General features: G+C 25.6%; 1 protein-coding gene across 1 annotated transcript in view; it reads left to right on the forward strand.

Moving 5' to 3' along the window:
* The window catches only part of LOC113555565 (collagen alpha-5(IV) chain-like), a 42,344-nt gene that overhangs the window by 25,531 nt on the left and 976 nt on the right, over positions 1-15,837 (forward strand). The window contains 43 exon segments of the mRNA XM_026959994.1: positions 296-418; positions 556-609; positions 906-1,013; positions 1,131-1,193; positions 1,412-1,474; positions 1,656-1,718; positions 1,847-1,882; positions 1,967-2,099; positions 2,565-2,616; positions 2,718-2,839; positions 2,970-3,100; positions 3,187-3,231; positions 3,294-3,362; positions 4,588-4,667; positions 4,782-4,891; positions 5,263-5,359; positions 5,497-5,602; positions 5,677-5,739; positions 6,151-6,222; positions 7,119-7,163; positions 7,317-7,373; positions 7,481-7,539; positions 7,963-8,053; positions 8,152-8,256; positions 8,344-8,396; positions 8,843-8,879; positions 9,224-9,286; positions 9,904-10,002; positions 10,390-10,452; positions 10,833-10,898; positions 10,973-11,043; positions 12,189-12,288; positions 12,395-12,461; positions 12,531-12,582; positions 12,896-12,962; positions 13,217-13,328; positions 13,396-13,493; positions 14,377-14,456; positions 14,664-14,754; positions 14,896-14,994; positions 15,095-15,166; positions 15,298-15,483; positions 15,576-15,753. Of these exon segments, the coding sequence (XP_026815795.1) occupies positions 296-418; positions 556-609; positions 906-1,013; positions 1,131-1,193; positions 1,412-1,474; positions 1,656-1,718; positions 1,847-1,882; positions 1,967-2,099; positions 2,565-2,616; positions 2,718-2,839; positions 2,970-3,100; positions 3,187-3,231; positions 3,294-3,362; positions 4,588-4,667; positions 4,782-4,891; positions 5,263-5,359; positions 5,497-5,602; positions 5,677-5,739; positions 6,151-6,222; positions 7,119-7,163; positions 7,317-7,373; positions 7,481-7,539; positions 7,963-8,053; positions 8,152-8,256; positions 8,344-8,396; positions 8,843-8,879; positions 9,224-9,286; positions 9,904-10,002; positions 10,390-10,452; positions 10,833-10,898; positions 10,973-11,043; positions 12,189-12,288; positions 12,395-12,461; positions 12,531-12,582; positions 12,896-12,962; positions 13,217-13,328; positions 13,396-13,493; positions 14,377-14,456; positions 14,664-14,754; positions 14,896-14,994; positions 15,095-15,166; positions 15,298-15,483; positions 15,576-15,753 (3,601 nt within the window).

Below are 15,837 nucleotides of genomic sequence, written 5' to 3' on the forward strand. Positions count from 1 at the left end.
ATAACATTATTGATGATTTTTTAATTAGTTTAAAAAACAATAAGCCCCTACTAGTTAATAAGTCATATTTAACATAATAAGCTACAACAATTTATAATATTGACGTAAGATCGTTTATAAAATTATATTCAAAATTTTAATTATTTTTCATAATTGTCTAATTTAAAAAATTTAAAAAATTAAAAAAATAAATGTTAGGCTTCTACTCAATATAAAAAATTTACGTATTTTTATATAATTTTTTATATCAATGTGTATAGATTAGGTTGATTTACATTTTAATTTGTTATTAAAGGGTTGGCTGGGCCTAGGGGAGAACAAGGACCTCTAGGATTTCCAGGACCTATTGGTCCAATCGGCGAAAAAGGATTTCAAGGCGTAACTGTGTTTGGACCTCCTGGTGAAGATGGTCGCATTGGTGAATATTATAATTTGTTTTAATAAAATAATAAAATATTGTTTTTTATTGATACATCGGTAGTTTTCAAAAAATGTAACTTGCATCAATAATAAACTATTTTATCTGATACTAATATGTCCGTTACTCTTGTTTAGGTCGTGATGGTTCTCAAGGGCCTAAAGGAGACCAGGGTGATCAAGGATTCAAAGGTTTGAAAAATTGTGTTTATGCATATACTTATATTTTGTATTAACTATAAAACTCATTGATACAACCCACAATTACACTTATTAAGCATCATACTTGTTTAATAATAATTCATCATTTTTTAAGAAATAATATAGTTAACTATTATTATGTACAAAGTTATTTTAAAATGTTTCTTAAAAAATAATTAAATTTAGTATTATTTGAATTAAGCTCATAATTTTTAGTTAGTAGTGAGAATCAAAGAGAGAGTGTTGAAAATTTAATTCATTTTTAAGATTAAATATTTTATTTTTAGGACCAAAAGGTTTCCCCGCAACACGTCCAGGAGAACGAATTGTTGGACCACGCGGAGCTCCTGGTATCCCAGGATTTTCTGGTATGCCCGGAGATCCCGGACTTCCCGGTAAGAATTCAATAAAATAAAATCATATTATTTAGTTTTTACTATTTTCATGTTATATTATAAATGTATAAGTAATTAAAATAAATACTATACCTACTGTCTTACATTTGTTTATAGGATTTCCTGGCAGAGATGGTTTAAAAGGACTTCCGGGTGATGATTGCGGTTATTGCAATCCAGGTGAATAAAACTATGATCTTATTGATAATTAGTAAAATCTTGTATAATTTAATTTCTATTTCTTAAAGTACTTTAATTATAATTAAATATAATTTATATATTATGAAAAATATATTTTGAATTTAAAATAATTAAATAGTACAGATATATTGACATGTTATTTCAAGAACTTATTGTGGTTTTATTAGTAAAGCTCATTAATATATTTTTATTTATAGGCATTAATGGAGCGAAAGGTGATTCTGGAGATGATGGACAAAATGGTGCTCCAGGAGCTCCAGGTATATTTATATAAATATATTTTTTCATATCACTTCAGAATAAAATAAAAATAATAAAAAATATGTATCATCTACGTTATTATTTAACAATAACTCAATTATATATGTATCGCCAAGTTGGGTTATATTTAACTTTAAATATTTACTGATAACTAATGTTTGATTTTTATAACATTTTTAGGACTTGCTGGTTTAACTGGAATACGAGGACCAAAAGGAACGATGGGCGCACCTGGATTACCAGGTAAAGTAAATGTTGACAGTTTTTAAATCTAAATAACTCGTTTCTAATACTTCATTCAAATAATTTTCATACCTTTAATTCAAGATGATAGATAATAAATGATAATTTTGAATTGTTTATACTTTTAGGTTATAAAGGATCTACTGGAAGACCTGGATCAAGAGGTTTGTATCATATCATAAATCATTATACAGAAAATAGTATTTTTGTTTCTTCAAGCATTTCATTGAATTTAAATTTTTGATTAGGATTGGCTGGGAACCCTGGAATGCCAGGAGAAAGAGGATCAGTCAATACAGGTGGATATTCTAAAAACTTCAACATAGGTGAAAAGGGTCCAAAAGGAATTGCAGGCAGAGAAGGCAATATGGGTTCAAATGGGTATATAAATGCATTTTTATACAACTATTAATTTTATCAAAAATATCTTAAAATAAATATTATATTATAACATTAATATACATTAGACAATTTATATTTATTTAGTTATGAACTAGGTTCAAAGGCACCCGCAAGGGGAAGCTAATTGAGTTTTTGCTCTGTGTAGGATTTCATATTAACATTTGTTATACATAATTTTTATTTAATGGTTAATAATATTTTAATATACAAAGCTGTATGGAAGATTAGAATATTGAATAAATCTAATAAATAAAGATGCTACAATAATATTATATTAGTATTAATAATCTAATTTTAATTATTTTAACTAGTGTATACAATTTTAAGTACATTTTACCTTGCTTCTGGTAAGATTTTATACTGCGGGCACGCTTGACTAGGTTTATTTTATAATGTTTACAATGTTTCAATATAATTTTCTCATAAGATCTTAATATTTTACAGCTTACCTGGAGCACCTGGATTACCAGGCCGTACGGGTAAAAAGGGAATGAAGGTAAGTTAATATTTAACGGTTAACATAATACATCAATTAAAAAAAAAATTGTATTTATCTAAAAATATTTATATGCTTCGAAATTAAACACACATAAATAGGGTCATTATGGAGATTCAGGAATACCCGGTACCGATGGCCGTCCTGGAGAACATGGTAAAGTTGGAGTTAAAGGAGATCCTGCTGATGAATTAAATCCTGAATACTTAGTAGGAGACCCAGGGTACGTTATGTTATTGATAAAATCAATCATATTACAAATCAATAATAATAAAAATGTATTGAATATTAAGTATTACGATACCTTCAGATACCTACATATGAATGTACAATAATGATAAATATATTAATAGGTATTCTGGTATTCCTGGAGCTAAAGGTGAAAAAGGTAGTACAGGTTCTGTAGGAGAACCCGGTGATACCAGTGAATTTATAAGCGATAATAAAGGAGAAAAAGGCCTTAAAGGCATAATTGGTGATGAAGGTATGATATATTTAAATATATTTAAATAAATAATATCATAAATAATGAGAAATTTTCATAACTTTGATTCAAATTAATTTTTTTAGGTCTACATGGACTTCAAGGACCGAAAGGAGTAGAAGGAGACCAAGGTATTAAACTCATATAACACTATTATAATAAATGATAAATGCTAATATTTTTATTTTTAAAGGTTTTGTTGGATTTCCCGGTCCAGCCGGTCCTCCTGGTATAGTTACTGAAGGTCCTCCAGGGTTAAAAGGTAATAAAATAACAATTATTCAATTTATTATTAGTTGTACCTTTGTTACATAAACCTATTTGCTCTATTTTGGTTTATTTATTGTTTTATTTAATTGTCAATTACTCTAACAAATTACAGTAAAATTGTTTATATTATAACATATTATTATATACCTGTAAAGTGTAAATACTTAAATTAGTCCATAAAAAAATCAAAGGTCCCATAAAGACTACGCCATGTTTAATCGTATCGAAGTAAAACAATTAGTTAACTATAAGTTTATTATGAATACAATATAATTATGTATAAATCTTAACCTTCATAGCTATATAGTTGTCAAAAACAATTTAAGTCAAAATAAATATGTAAAAAATAATAATAATAATAATAATTGCTAATAAAATAAGTTTAAATCTTTCGATCATCGGTTTTATCTGGTCCTTGGATTTTGCCATTTGAATACTGAATTTAAACCTTAATCATAATATATGGCTATATTGTAGTTAACATGTATTATTTTAATATTTAACTGTACTTTTATTATACTTTATTTTTACCTAACAATTGTATTGCATGGTAATCCCGCAAAAATATATCCACTCTTATGATATTGCGTTCAATTTCGATAACACTATAGTTAAAAATTGTATTTTTGTACCATATTAGTTGTATCACTGATTCCTATTTGATTATTAAATTTTTTATTTATCTATGAATTTACAAATAATTTGTTGGATGTATCATTATCTAGAGGTAATTCAAACTTCAATATTAACAATCACTAACCATTAACCAATAACTCAATCTTACATAAATAATATGTTATATTATTTAGGATAGTTTTTTCCATTCCAGCAATAGTCTATCAGTAAATATCTTAACAACAGTGATATCGGATACTGCGCATTAAAGAATACCCTTCCAGCATGACATTATTTTGTTAATTGATCAGAAATATTTGTATTATGAAAAAAAAATTACAAAATCTAACTAATGTAATTTATACCAAAAAAATTTAAATACACTTCTATAAAAAATATTTTTACAATAATAAATAATACGATTTAAAATTATCTTCTTTGTATTCAATTAATAAACATATTTATTTCCCTTAAATCATTAAGCGTATTATACATTATTTATTTATAGGTACCTGTCTGGTATAAATATTACTATATTAGCTAACTATTCATACTTAAAGAAATATTTTTTCATTTTTATTTAAAAAATATGAAATTTATAGGATATCCTGGAGCTATGGGTGATCAAGGTTTAAAAGGAGAAGACGGTATTCCAGGAAAACCAGGTCCACCAGGATTACCAGTATGATTAATACTCATATATTATATTTTATTATTTAATTCATTAAATCGAATTAATGGCTGGATTGAAAAAAAAAATAATTATAAAAAATATTTGCTATTACTAAACTTATAGGGTCCACCTAGTCAAAAAGGGGACCGTGGAGATCCAGGTCAGAGCATATTGGTTGGAGATATTGGTGACGATGGTCTTAAAGGAGAAAAAGGTGAACCTGGAGAAGAAGGGTATGAAATATAAACAATAAAATATGTAAAGTATTTGTAAATAAATAGAAATACTGTAAAACTCAATAATATCCTTCGACACTTTCAAAAATATGTTGACCAGAACCCTTAAAACCCTATAATATTCTCGGTATACAATTTTATGAAATTATATAATTTTAGAAAAATTCAAAGATGAATTAACATTAAAATTAACATTTTTAAATGTTAAATCGTAGTTCAGAAAATCCAATTTTAAAATATATACTATTTTATTTTATTTGTATTTTAACAGATACTTTGAGAACATTAAAAAACTTCTAAATATTTTTAAACTAGAAATTGAGAATTTTTTTTATTAATTTGAACATTTATTTTCAAATTATTTTCAGAATTACTGGCAATAAAGGTTATCCTGGTTTAGATGGAGATTATGGTCTAAAAGGTCAAAAAGGCAGTCCTGGTATTATAGGTCCAACCGGAATTCCGGTAATACATCTGTTCATACTTATATTATTTTAAATAATACTATGTACATTGTTAATGATGAGTTTTTAAGAATAAATCCATGTATAAGAGTTTTAAAAATGTATCATATCAATTAATTATTGCTGAAATAAATCTAGGGTACAAAAGGCGAACGAGGAATATCAATCAGAGGACCTGCTGGATTACCTGGAGCACCCGGATTAGCTGGATTATCGATTAGTTTTGGATCAGTTGGTCCAAAAGGTACACATCATATAAAATCAGTATATTGTTTTAATTCTTGAATGACAATACAAATGGATATTTTGGATGTTTAGGAATTGACGGCGAACCTGGCTTAAATGGAACTAAAGGATTAAAAGGAGAATGGGGATTAGTAGGTAAGTAAACGATTAAGATATTCAACATTTTAATATAATATTCTTTTATGTAAAACATATGATAAATATTGAAGTAAAATAATAGAGCTAAATAATCATAAAGGCATAGAATTTGTTTTTAAATAGTAAAATATATCATGGAATTTAGCAGAACAAATTTAATAACTTCAAAAAAAAAAGTAACATAGCGTGATAGTAATTTAGTGGAACTTGTGTTTATTTACGATAATAACGAGTACCTATATTACTTTCGTCTATTTTAATAAATATATTATAATAAACATACAATGAAATGTATTTCTCATTGGAGTAACATTAAAATATTAATTATTAATGTATAAAAATTATTTCAATACATAACGAAAAATTAAGTAAATTCTCTATTTTATACTATTTTATTTGAATTTACAGGACTCAGAGGAATAGATGGTGACCCAGGTCCAGAAGGTAGACCAGGAAGAAGTGGTCAAATGGGAAAATTAGGTACATACCATATTTAAAAACATTATGATAAAAAATGTATTGTTATTATTTTATGTTATGGTCTCATAACATACATGATTATAATTTATAAGTTAAAATATAATTCTATTTTAAAATTGAAATCTTAACGTTTCAAAAATTAATCTGCTATTAATAAATTCCTAGGAATATTGAAAAACTTAAGACTCGTATAAAATAATAATAAGTATATCTCATTGTACTTCAATGGAAATTTTCTATTAACAGTCGATTTAAATTAAATTTTAAGCATTCGTTGAGGCGTAAACTTTAGCCTACGGTACCACATTATCCGGTTAGGTGGGAGGTTCATTTCAATCGGATTCTGACAAAACACAGTTTAGTAGGCACCTAAAAATATGATCAATATCATTATTTTATTAAATTATAAAACATAAACTTTTTATTATATTTCCCAAAAAACATGATCAAATATCTGAAATTCCTTATTGAGTAGTTAATTGTATTAAGTGATAACATCATTCAATTAAATGGCAAATTGATATATAATGTAAGTATTTAGTTTATTTTAAATGGAGTTTTGATTAAAATTATAATAGTTACTTTCTTATCATATAATATTATAAATTTTTACAAATGTAAATTTCAAGTGTTATAAATTATTACAAAATTACTCAATTTCTGTAACACTATTAATTCGAAAAGAATTATATGTATATCTCTTGTTTTGTTGTAATAATTAATAAATATTGATAACTGGTACACTTTATGTAAATTATACCAATTTTCTAAGTTTTTTTTTTATCGTGTCATAATAATGAAAACAGTAATATTTATTATATAATAATGAGTAATAACATATAGTTAACACAAGAAAATGCACGTTCTATTAAAAACTTCATTTTAACTGTTTTCAGGTGACACTGGTTTCACTGGTGATATTGGTGACAATGGAGTTCCAGGTACATAATCCATAACCTATAAAAATATAACTAAAAAAGTATTAGCCAATTTATATACATGGGAAAAAATTAATATTTTTATCCAAATTTAAAATTTAATTTATTTATTTTAGTCAAAACAAAAACGCTAAATTGATTATTTTTTTATTTTAGGATTAAAAGGTTATGAAGGAAGACAGGGTATTTTTGGTCAAATTGGCGAAAAAGGAAGTATGTAAAAGTTTACATTTTGCAAATAAGCATTGTTTACATAAACCTTTTTATATTAACAACAGTACAATACTTAAAATATTTAATGTGATTTAAAAAATTTATAGGCCGTGGAGATTTCGGTTTGCAAGGTGTGCCAGGATTAAGAGGACAAACAGGTGATAAGGTAAGTAGTATCATAATATTATCAGTTAAACAATTCAGTTATTAATGAAATTTAATACTGTAAAATGTCTAAATTCATAAAATACATTCCTACAATCTATATAATATATACCGGCAGCCGACAAAATATAACAGATTTATTGAAAAATTATGAAATTATGAAATAACTATTATTCTTTTTAATATTAAAAATGTTTAATTATTAATTAACTATAATCATCATTGAATAAAAAAAAATAATTAAAAGGTTAATTTGTCTAGGTAATTATAATTACGTAATATATTGATTCCTTTTATTAAACTATGTAAAATATAATATTATATTGTACATTGTATAATAAAAAGAAACATAATTTTATTAGATATTTTTTTAACAAACTGAAGACTTAGATAATATTGCTTATATACGTAATGTGTCTTATAGGGACCTACAGGCAACCAAGGGCTTCCTGGAATTCCTGGTATAAGGGGAGATTATTCATTTAGTGGTCCGAAAGGTGAAAATGGTGCCACAGGTAAAGTTGAATGTTTATTTGATATATTTTATTGTTTTATTCTTGTGTCTATACAATTTTTTTTAATTTTTTTTAATTTTTTTTAATTTGGTTTATAGGAAGAGATGGTGAAATCGGTTCTACTGGTTATCGGGGATTGGACGGCCAAAAAGGTATGCGTGGTGACAACGGAACAACAGAAATTGGATTGCCCGGTGAAAAAGGTATATTTATAATAACAATTCATAAATTAATAACATTATAGTAATATATTTGTTTATATATTTCTAATTTATTGCTTAAACGTGTAGGTTTTAAAGGAGAACCTGGCATTGATGGCAAACCTGGACAACCAGGACGAAAGGTAATATAAATAATTTAAAGCCTACAAAACAATTTTAGTTTGATTAAATAGTGAAAAAAAAGTTTATATTCAATGTATTAAAAAATTAAAAAGTTACGTTATAGTAAAATACCACATTATTTATTTAGTTAGTTATTTATGTTTATTTGAAAATTGTTTTTATAAACTAATGTAGTTATAATTTTAAATTTTACTATTTCAATTTTCTGTACAAAAAGTGGTTTCTTAAATTTTTTACAGAATTTGAGTACATATTATTATTTCTTATAATATCATATAAGTCAGTTAAAATAATAAATAATTTAAGTAATGACCTTACTAATAATAAGACTACCTAGTCAATAATAATGAAGTATTCAATAAAATAATACAAACTAGTTACATTTTATACGATGTTTTATGTGTTCTACCGTTAATAATAAAAATTATGTGCTATTATTTTTCAGGGTTTAATGGGAGACTTGGGTATGGTAGGAGATAAAGGTAAGATATTATTTTTTTTCATTAATATATAAATCATCATGAATCATATTTATTTAATTTAAATGTAACTTGTCTTTAAATAAGTAAAGTGAATCGTAAATGCATTATTATATGAAATCTTAGTCAATGGGAGTCGAATAGATGTATAACTTAATATATCTATTTTTAAATATTATATTTAAAATTATATCTGATTGATGATTAGACCAATAAATGAATATGATTTTTTTTTTTTTATATATGTATGTGTGTGATGCTTAGCGTTAAAACACGTTAAGTTTAACTCCAAGTATACCAAAATAAATCACAGTAGAATAATTAAAACAAATAATTTAAATTTTCAGGCATCATTGGAGACGAAGGTCCAAAAGGTTACCCAGGATTAAAAGGACGATCTGCCATGCCAGGTACATATATGTATATTGAAGCAGACAGAAAATAAAATAATTTAAAATGCCCATATTAAATACAAATAAATTTATAACAGAATTTTTTTTTATTATTATTAAAATATAATTGCAATCTATGCGTAAAGTATTTTTTTTTTAAAGTCATGGAGGAACACTCAATAGCCACCTGCAATAATAGAATAATAAAAAATACTAGATAAACTATTTTTTTTTTTTTTTATTGTTTTGTATTATTTTCAAACTGTATTAAAGAAATTCATATTATGTGATCTACCAGTATTATATAACTAACTATGAATTTATTTTAGTTACTTTCTTAATAAATTAAGAATAATTAATTATAAATAGACAAATTTTCTATATTTCATATAGGTAAATTAAATCGGTACATTAAAAAAAAATAAATTAAGGTAATATAGTTACAAATTGAACAATTAAAATTATGCCTTTTCTAAGTATTTGATAGACAATTGTTTAACACATGTGGCATTCTTTAATTCTTATGCTATTACCACGCTTTGTTTTATTTCCTTGATGTTTTACCTATATATTTAATATATAATAATAATTTAATATACTAATATATTTATTTCATTGTTTTTGTAATCATTTAGGAATAAAGGGACTTCCTGGAGCACCTGGTACGCCCGGTATTCCAGGGAATAAAGGCCAACGTGGATTAGAAGGCATGCCTGGTGAAATTGCAAAACCAGGTACTAATAATTAATGTTTTATATACGTTAAACATTATAGTGACATGTGATACTATAATAATAACAATGGTCAATGTTATATTATCACAATAACTTCTAGAAACAAGTTTTTCGTCTTTCATAAGACTCAAAAAAATATCGATAGACAAAAATTAGATTTTTAATTCAATCATTTCTTAAAATACTTACAACACTTTATTACTAATAATATAATATTGTAACCAGAATTAAATGTTGTGAGAAGTATAACATTTTAAAACACTCCAGTACTTTTAATACAAAATCAGTACTTATATTATTTTATTACTCAATCCTTGTTAGTTTAAATATTATTTAAATAATAATAAATGCCAATAATCACTAATTTACTAAATTTTTTTTAACTAGGTTTACCTGGAGATATAGGATACAGAGGTGCAATTGGTTTAGAAGGTTTAAAAGGATTCAAAGGTGAGTTTGTTTTTAAATTTATTTGTACAATTATATTTTTTGAAATGTTAAGTACATTTAAAATATAAAATCATTAATTATTAATTATTTGTTAAAACATACATAAAATATGTTATTTTACTTTGTACAATTTTGATAAGTTAGGTATGTACTTTTATTTCCAAATTGATTAATTAATTTATTGCAATCATTATTTTTAATATTTTGTAAGTATATAGGTACATATAAAAAATATGTATATTATATACTTTAAAAAATACTTAATATCTTAATACATAATTCGTGTTAAGTAATTATCATATCGTGTGTAAAATACATATTTTCTTTACCATATGAAATTGAAAAATATATAATGATTCTTTACATTTCACATTTTAAAGGACCTTCTGGAGATCCCGGTTATGAAGGTTTCCTTATTGGAACAAAAGGAGAAGCTGGAGATCGAGGTAATATATTTGATAATTATATTATATTTCAACGTTATTAACTACATGCATTCTATGTCAATGTATTTATGCAGGTCACGTGCATTTAAGAGGTTCACCAGGTCCACCTGGTTTAATGGGACTACAAGGAATTAAAGGACCTAAAGTATGAGTAAAATAATTAATTTAGATAATAATTAATAACTATTAGAGTAACTACAAAAACGAAAGATCGTACATTTTTTGACTAATAAGTAACTATTTACAGATACCTATAGTAAGACAATTTTAAAAATAAATTATTATTAATAAATATATGTGTATACTTAAAAAATAAAGCTACTATACTTACTAAAATAGTATAATATGATTTATTATTAGAAATAAATTTAGATGTTTAATTAAAATAATTGTAAAAAAATAAATCATTATATTATTATCTATAAAAATATCAAAATTTGTCTTTAGATTAAAAATCTAGATATAAATAAAATTAAAAAAATATAAAATATATTTCAAAATACATTATTTTTTTAAATTCAAACAATAATGTTTTGGTCACTAACAGAATTTAATTATTTTCTATTACTTACTCATTTATTTTTCATACATCGTTTTTAAAAGTTACTTTTATAATTTTTGACAAGGAATTCATGTTTCACAAGAATAAGTTTAAAAAATGTATGAATAAAATATATACGAAACTAATTGATTAGTTATACGCTCAAACGGTAAAATGCATGAATAAATAAAGGATAAAATGAGAAATTTAGTAAAACTCAATTAAATGAAAAATAATCATTCTTATTTTAATGGTATAACACCGAAGAATTCTATTGCAGCACTTATTCTTTTAATCGAATAACCCTACTGGATTTTCTTGGATGACTTATAACTCACGTGTGAGAATGTCAAAACTGTGCATGATCTATTATAAGAACAATTTTAAATATTAGTTTTTTGTTATGAATTAGAAAGTGTAACCTGAATCCAAATTTAAGGTCTATAAACTTAGAACACTCTTTATTTGTATACATACAACATCAACATATATTTTATGTGTTACATTATTATAGCATTCCTAATACAATAGTTATATTAGTACTTATTGTTTTGATTTTGAGATACCCTACGGATTATTGCTATATTTCTTCTTAGTTTGATTAAACTACTTACGTAAATATTATATTATTATTGACTACATAATACCTGGTTAGAACACAGTTATTTTCAGCTATCATAATATTTATAACATCATACATTTTTAAGACATTCATATTTTTCTAAATATCATTTAATACACTTGTTTAGGGTGTAAGAGGTGACGATGGAACTCCTGGACTCGTTGGACTTACAGGAATATATGGAATTAAAGGAGAAGAAGGTGACACTGGTCCTGAAGGTCTGCCAGGTATGTGAAACGGTTAAGATTTAAAATCGATATTTAGCCACTAGTGTCATGTGAAGTATTTTAATAATAATATACATTACCTATTTAATATTTTATTTCCACATAGGTGTTCCTGGCTTCAACCCAGAACATGGTGAAAAAGGAAGAAGTGGCATAGACGGAGTTCCTGGAAGGCAAGTTGCATGAACTACAACATATTTTACTTTATTGTGAAATTTAACTTAATATGTATTTTATTTTAGGCCTGGTATAGATGGACCAAAAGGAGCACCTGGAGAATATGGAGATGATGGGGTTTGTTTTGATCAATATTATAAGAAAAGAAAAATTATAATTATGAATATATATCTGAAAACTAGCTACTTTTGTTCCTTATTATAAAATAATAAAACATATTATTTTTGAATAATGAGCTGATTTACTTGAAAAAAATATTATTTTTTCTCAACTGAAATAACTTCGAAAAGAAATAAAAACAAGTTCAATTTTAATCGAAAATTGTTTAATTTTATTTAAAAGATATGAGATATATTCTATAAAAATTAATATTTAATTACTTTACTTATAATTGTTGTACTTTTGTACATTTTTTTTTTTTTTTTGACAGGAAAATGGATATGCTGGGCCACGTGGATTAAGTCCGAAAGGAGAAAAGGGAAAATCTGGTCTTAGAGGTTTGCATATTTTTTCAATTAAATTAATAGTGTTCACAATATTTAACCTAAACTATGCTTATAATTTGATATACTTTTATCATCAAATTACTGTTTGTAGGGTTTATTTTGGCTATTAATATTATTGTGTGACACGAATTTAAAATTATTTTGTTTTTTTTTTTTTTTGAGGGGAGGGATTTTTCTCTTTATGAATAGAGTAATTATTCTAAAATTAAAATTAAAATATGAATACAATGTCTATTCGTATACAGGTGAATCTGTCCAAGGCGAACCAGGAGCTAATGGTGCTCCAGGAATTGATGGACAACCCGGTAGACCTGGATTAAAAGGTCTGAAAGGTGAACCCGGTATTGCAAAATATAGGTAAGTACCTAAAATTAAGAAACTTGAATTATTTTAAGTGAAAATAATATTTTACTTTTTGATACAGCCAAAAAGGAGAACAGGGCGAGTTTGGTCCAGCTGGATTACTTGGGTTACAGGGTGAAAAAGGTGAAATTGGAGAAGCTGGATTTGAAGGAATGCCAGGTAATTATTTTTAATATTTTTTTATTTATTTACATTATAATTGGAAATATTTATCACAAGCGTTTTCACATATTAGACTATGGGTAATTATCCTACACCACCCTAAGCCAAAATACACTTTAATTTTTTAAATAAATTAAATCCACTTAAAATGAAACGATAATCGTAATAATTGTGAATGATTTAGAGCGAAATTACAGTTATTGTATTGAATTTTGTAGCCACTATATTATAATGTGTAAACGTACAAATCCTGTTATTACACTCAGTACTCAGGGTTGTATAGGTAAATAATGTTTCGAGTATATGTCATATTTTTCTCAAATGCATCTCAAAAAATATTTCTTACTGTGCTAGAAAATTAGTAAACCTTAGTTCTCAAATAATAAGCTATTAAAAAAATATATTATTTTGATATAAATTGTGCATATAAATGAGTATTGAATATTAACCTACGCTTATGATATATGATAGATTTATATATACATTGTCAACCACATATCAAATGTTTATAAAATTAATATATTTTCAAGTACTCGTATTTTCCAATACAACCCCTTGTCAGTATTTATATTCAACAATATAATAAGAAACATTGAAATTTAAAAAAACAAAAAAAAAGTAAAAAGTAAAACAAGTGACTACCTTTAAATATATTTGTATACGCTATCAGTTCGTACAAAATATATACTTAAGTGTGGAATTTCAAAATAATAATATGCTAGTCCATTATATCTTATAGTTGTAAAATACAATTGCTGATTGATCACTTGTTAAATTAATACAATAGTATGTCAATAGACAATCGAATCGTAAGATAAATTGCTAAAATATAAAATCCAAATACATTAATGTATTATACATTTATATACATATATTTTAGGTCTTCCTGGTTTAAAGGGAATACAAGGTATGCAAGGACAACCTGGAAATACAGGATTTATGGGAATACCTGGAATTAAAGTAAGTGTGCTCATATAAGTATTTATATACCTATAGATAGGTAGGTACCTAAATGGTATGCTCATTTTTAATTATGAGTAATTAATACAAGTAATACAACTGGTATATATTGTCATAGTTTTACGTGTACTTATGTAATAATTTTAAAAAATGTATACATATACTTAAATAATATTTTGTCTAAATATTATTCCACTTTATCCGTAGGGCAGAAAAGGAGAATACGGCGAATCGTTGTATTATAACGAGACTCAACTTAGAGGACAACCCGGTGATGATGGACCTCCGGGATTACAAGGCAAGTTCAAGCGAATAATAACACTCGACACCTTAAAATTTTTCAAAGCATAACATTTGATTATTTATAAATATTAATGTTTAAAAACTGTATATTATTATATATCTACGGAGGATATCTAATTCAATATTTATAAAATAGGGTTACGAGGACTACCTGGTGATGCTGGATTCTATGGACGTAATGGCTTACAAGGAGAACGTGGTGAAGCTGGTTTCCCTGGCTTAGCTGGAAATAAAGGTATAGTATTTTTATCGTAATTGTATTGTAGTTCACATGTCTTTTATACAACTATCAACCAAATATATGATTATTAATACATCCATTATTGTCTATACAGGTCTAAAAGGTCCCAAAGGACAAATGGGAAGACAAGGACTTCAAGGAAAATATGGTCCGAGAGGATATTCTGGTAACGCACGACATCAATTAATAATTTTTTAATTATTATTATTATTTTATAAATTATTCTTACAACAAAACAATGTTATGATTTAATTTAATTTATAACTCATTAGTAATTTACTATGGTTTTAATTACAGGTCGTCCTGGATTGCCTGGTATTGATGCTCTGCCAACGAAACGACCGCCACACCAAGGAAACTTCTTCACATATCATTCCCAAACGGACATTATTCCAGAGTGTCCAAAGAACACAGTTCAACTTTGGTCGGGTTATTCGCTTTTACATTTTATGGGAAACGCCAAAGCACATGGGCAAGACTTAGGTAAGCAAAACAAGTGTCAATAGTTTTAAAGGTTTGTAATTTGATTATTTTCACGCGCATAATATTTCGATGTATCTATTTTGAAATTTAAGGTGCACCGGGTAGTTGTTTGAGAAAATTCAATACTATGCCATTCTTATTCTGTGATGTAAACGAAGTATGTAATTACGGTAGTAGGAACGATTACAGTTATTGGCTAAGCACTCCTGAACCAATGCCTTTGATGATGACACCAATTCTAGGTTCCGATATTTCTAAATTCATATCAAGGTAGAAAACAAATTTAAAAAAATATGTTTATATTTCCATATTTTATTAAATATAAATTTTAGTATTAAAAAAAAAAATGTGTTT

The sequence above is a fragment of the Rhopalosiphum maidis genome, chromosome 3 (assembly GCF_003676215.2).
Source record: "Rhopalosiphum maidis isolate BTI-1 chromosome 3, ASM367621v3, whole genome shotgun sequence".
Taxonomy (NCBI): domain Eukaryota; kingdom Metazoa; phylum Arthropoda; class Insecta; order Hemiptera; family Aphididae; genus Rhopalosiphum; species Rhopalosiphum maidis.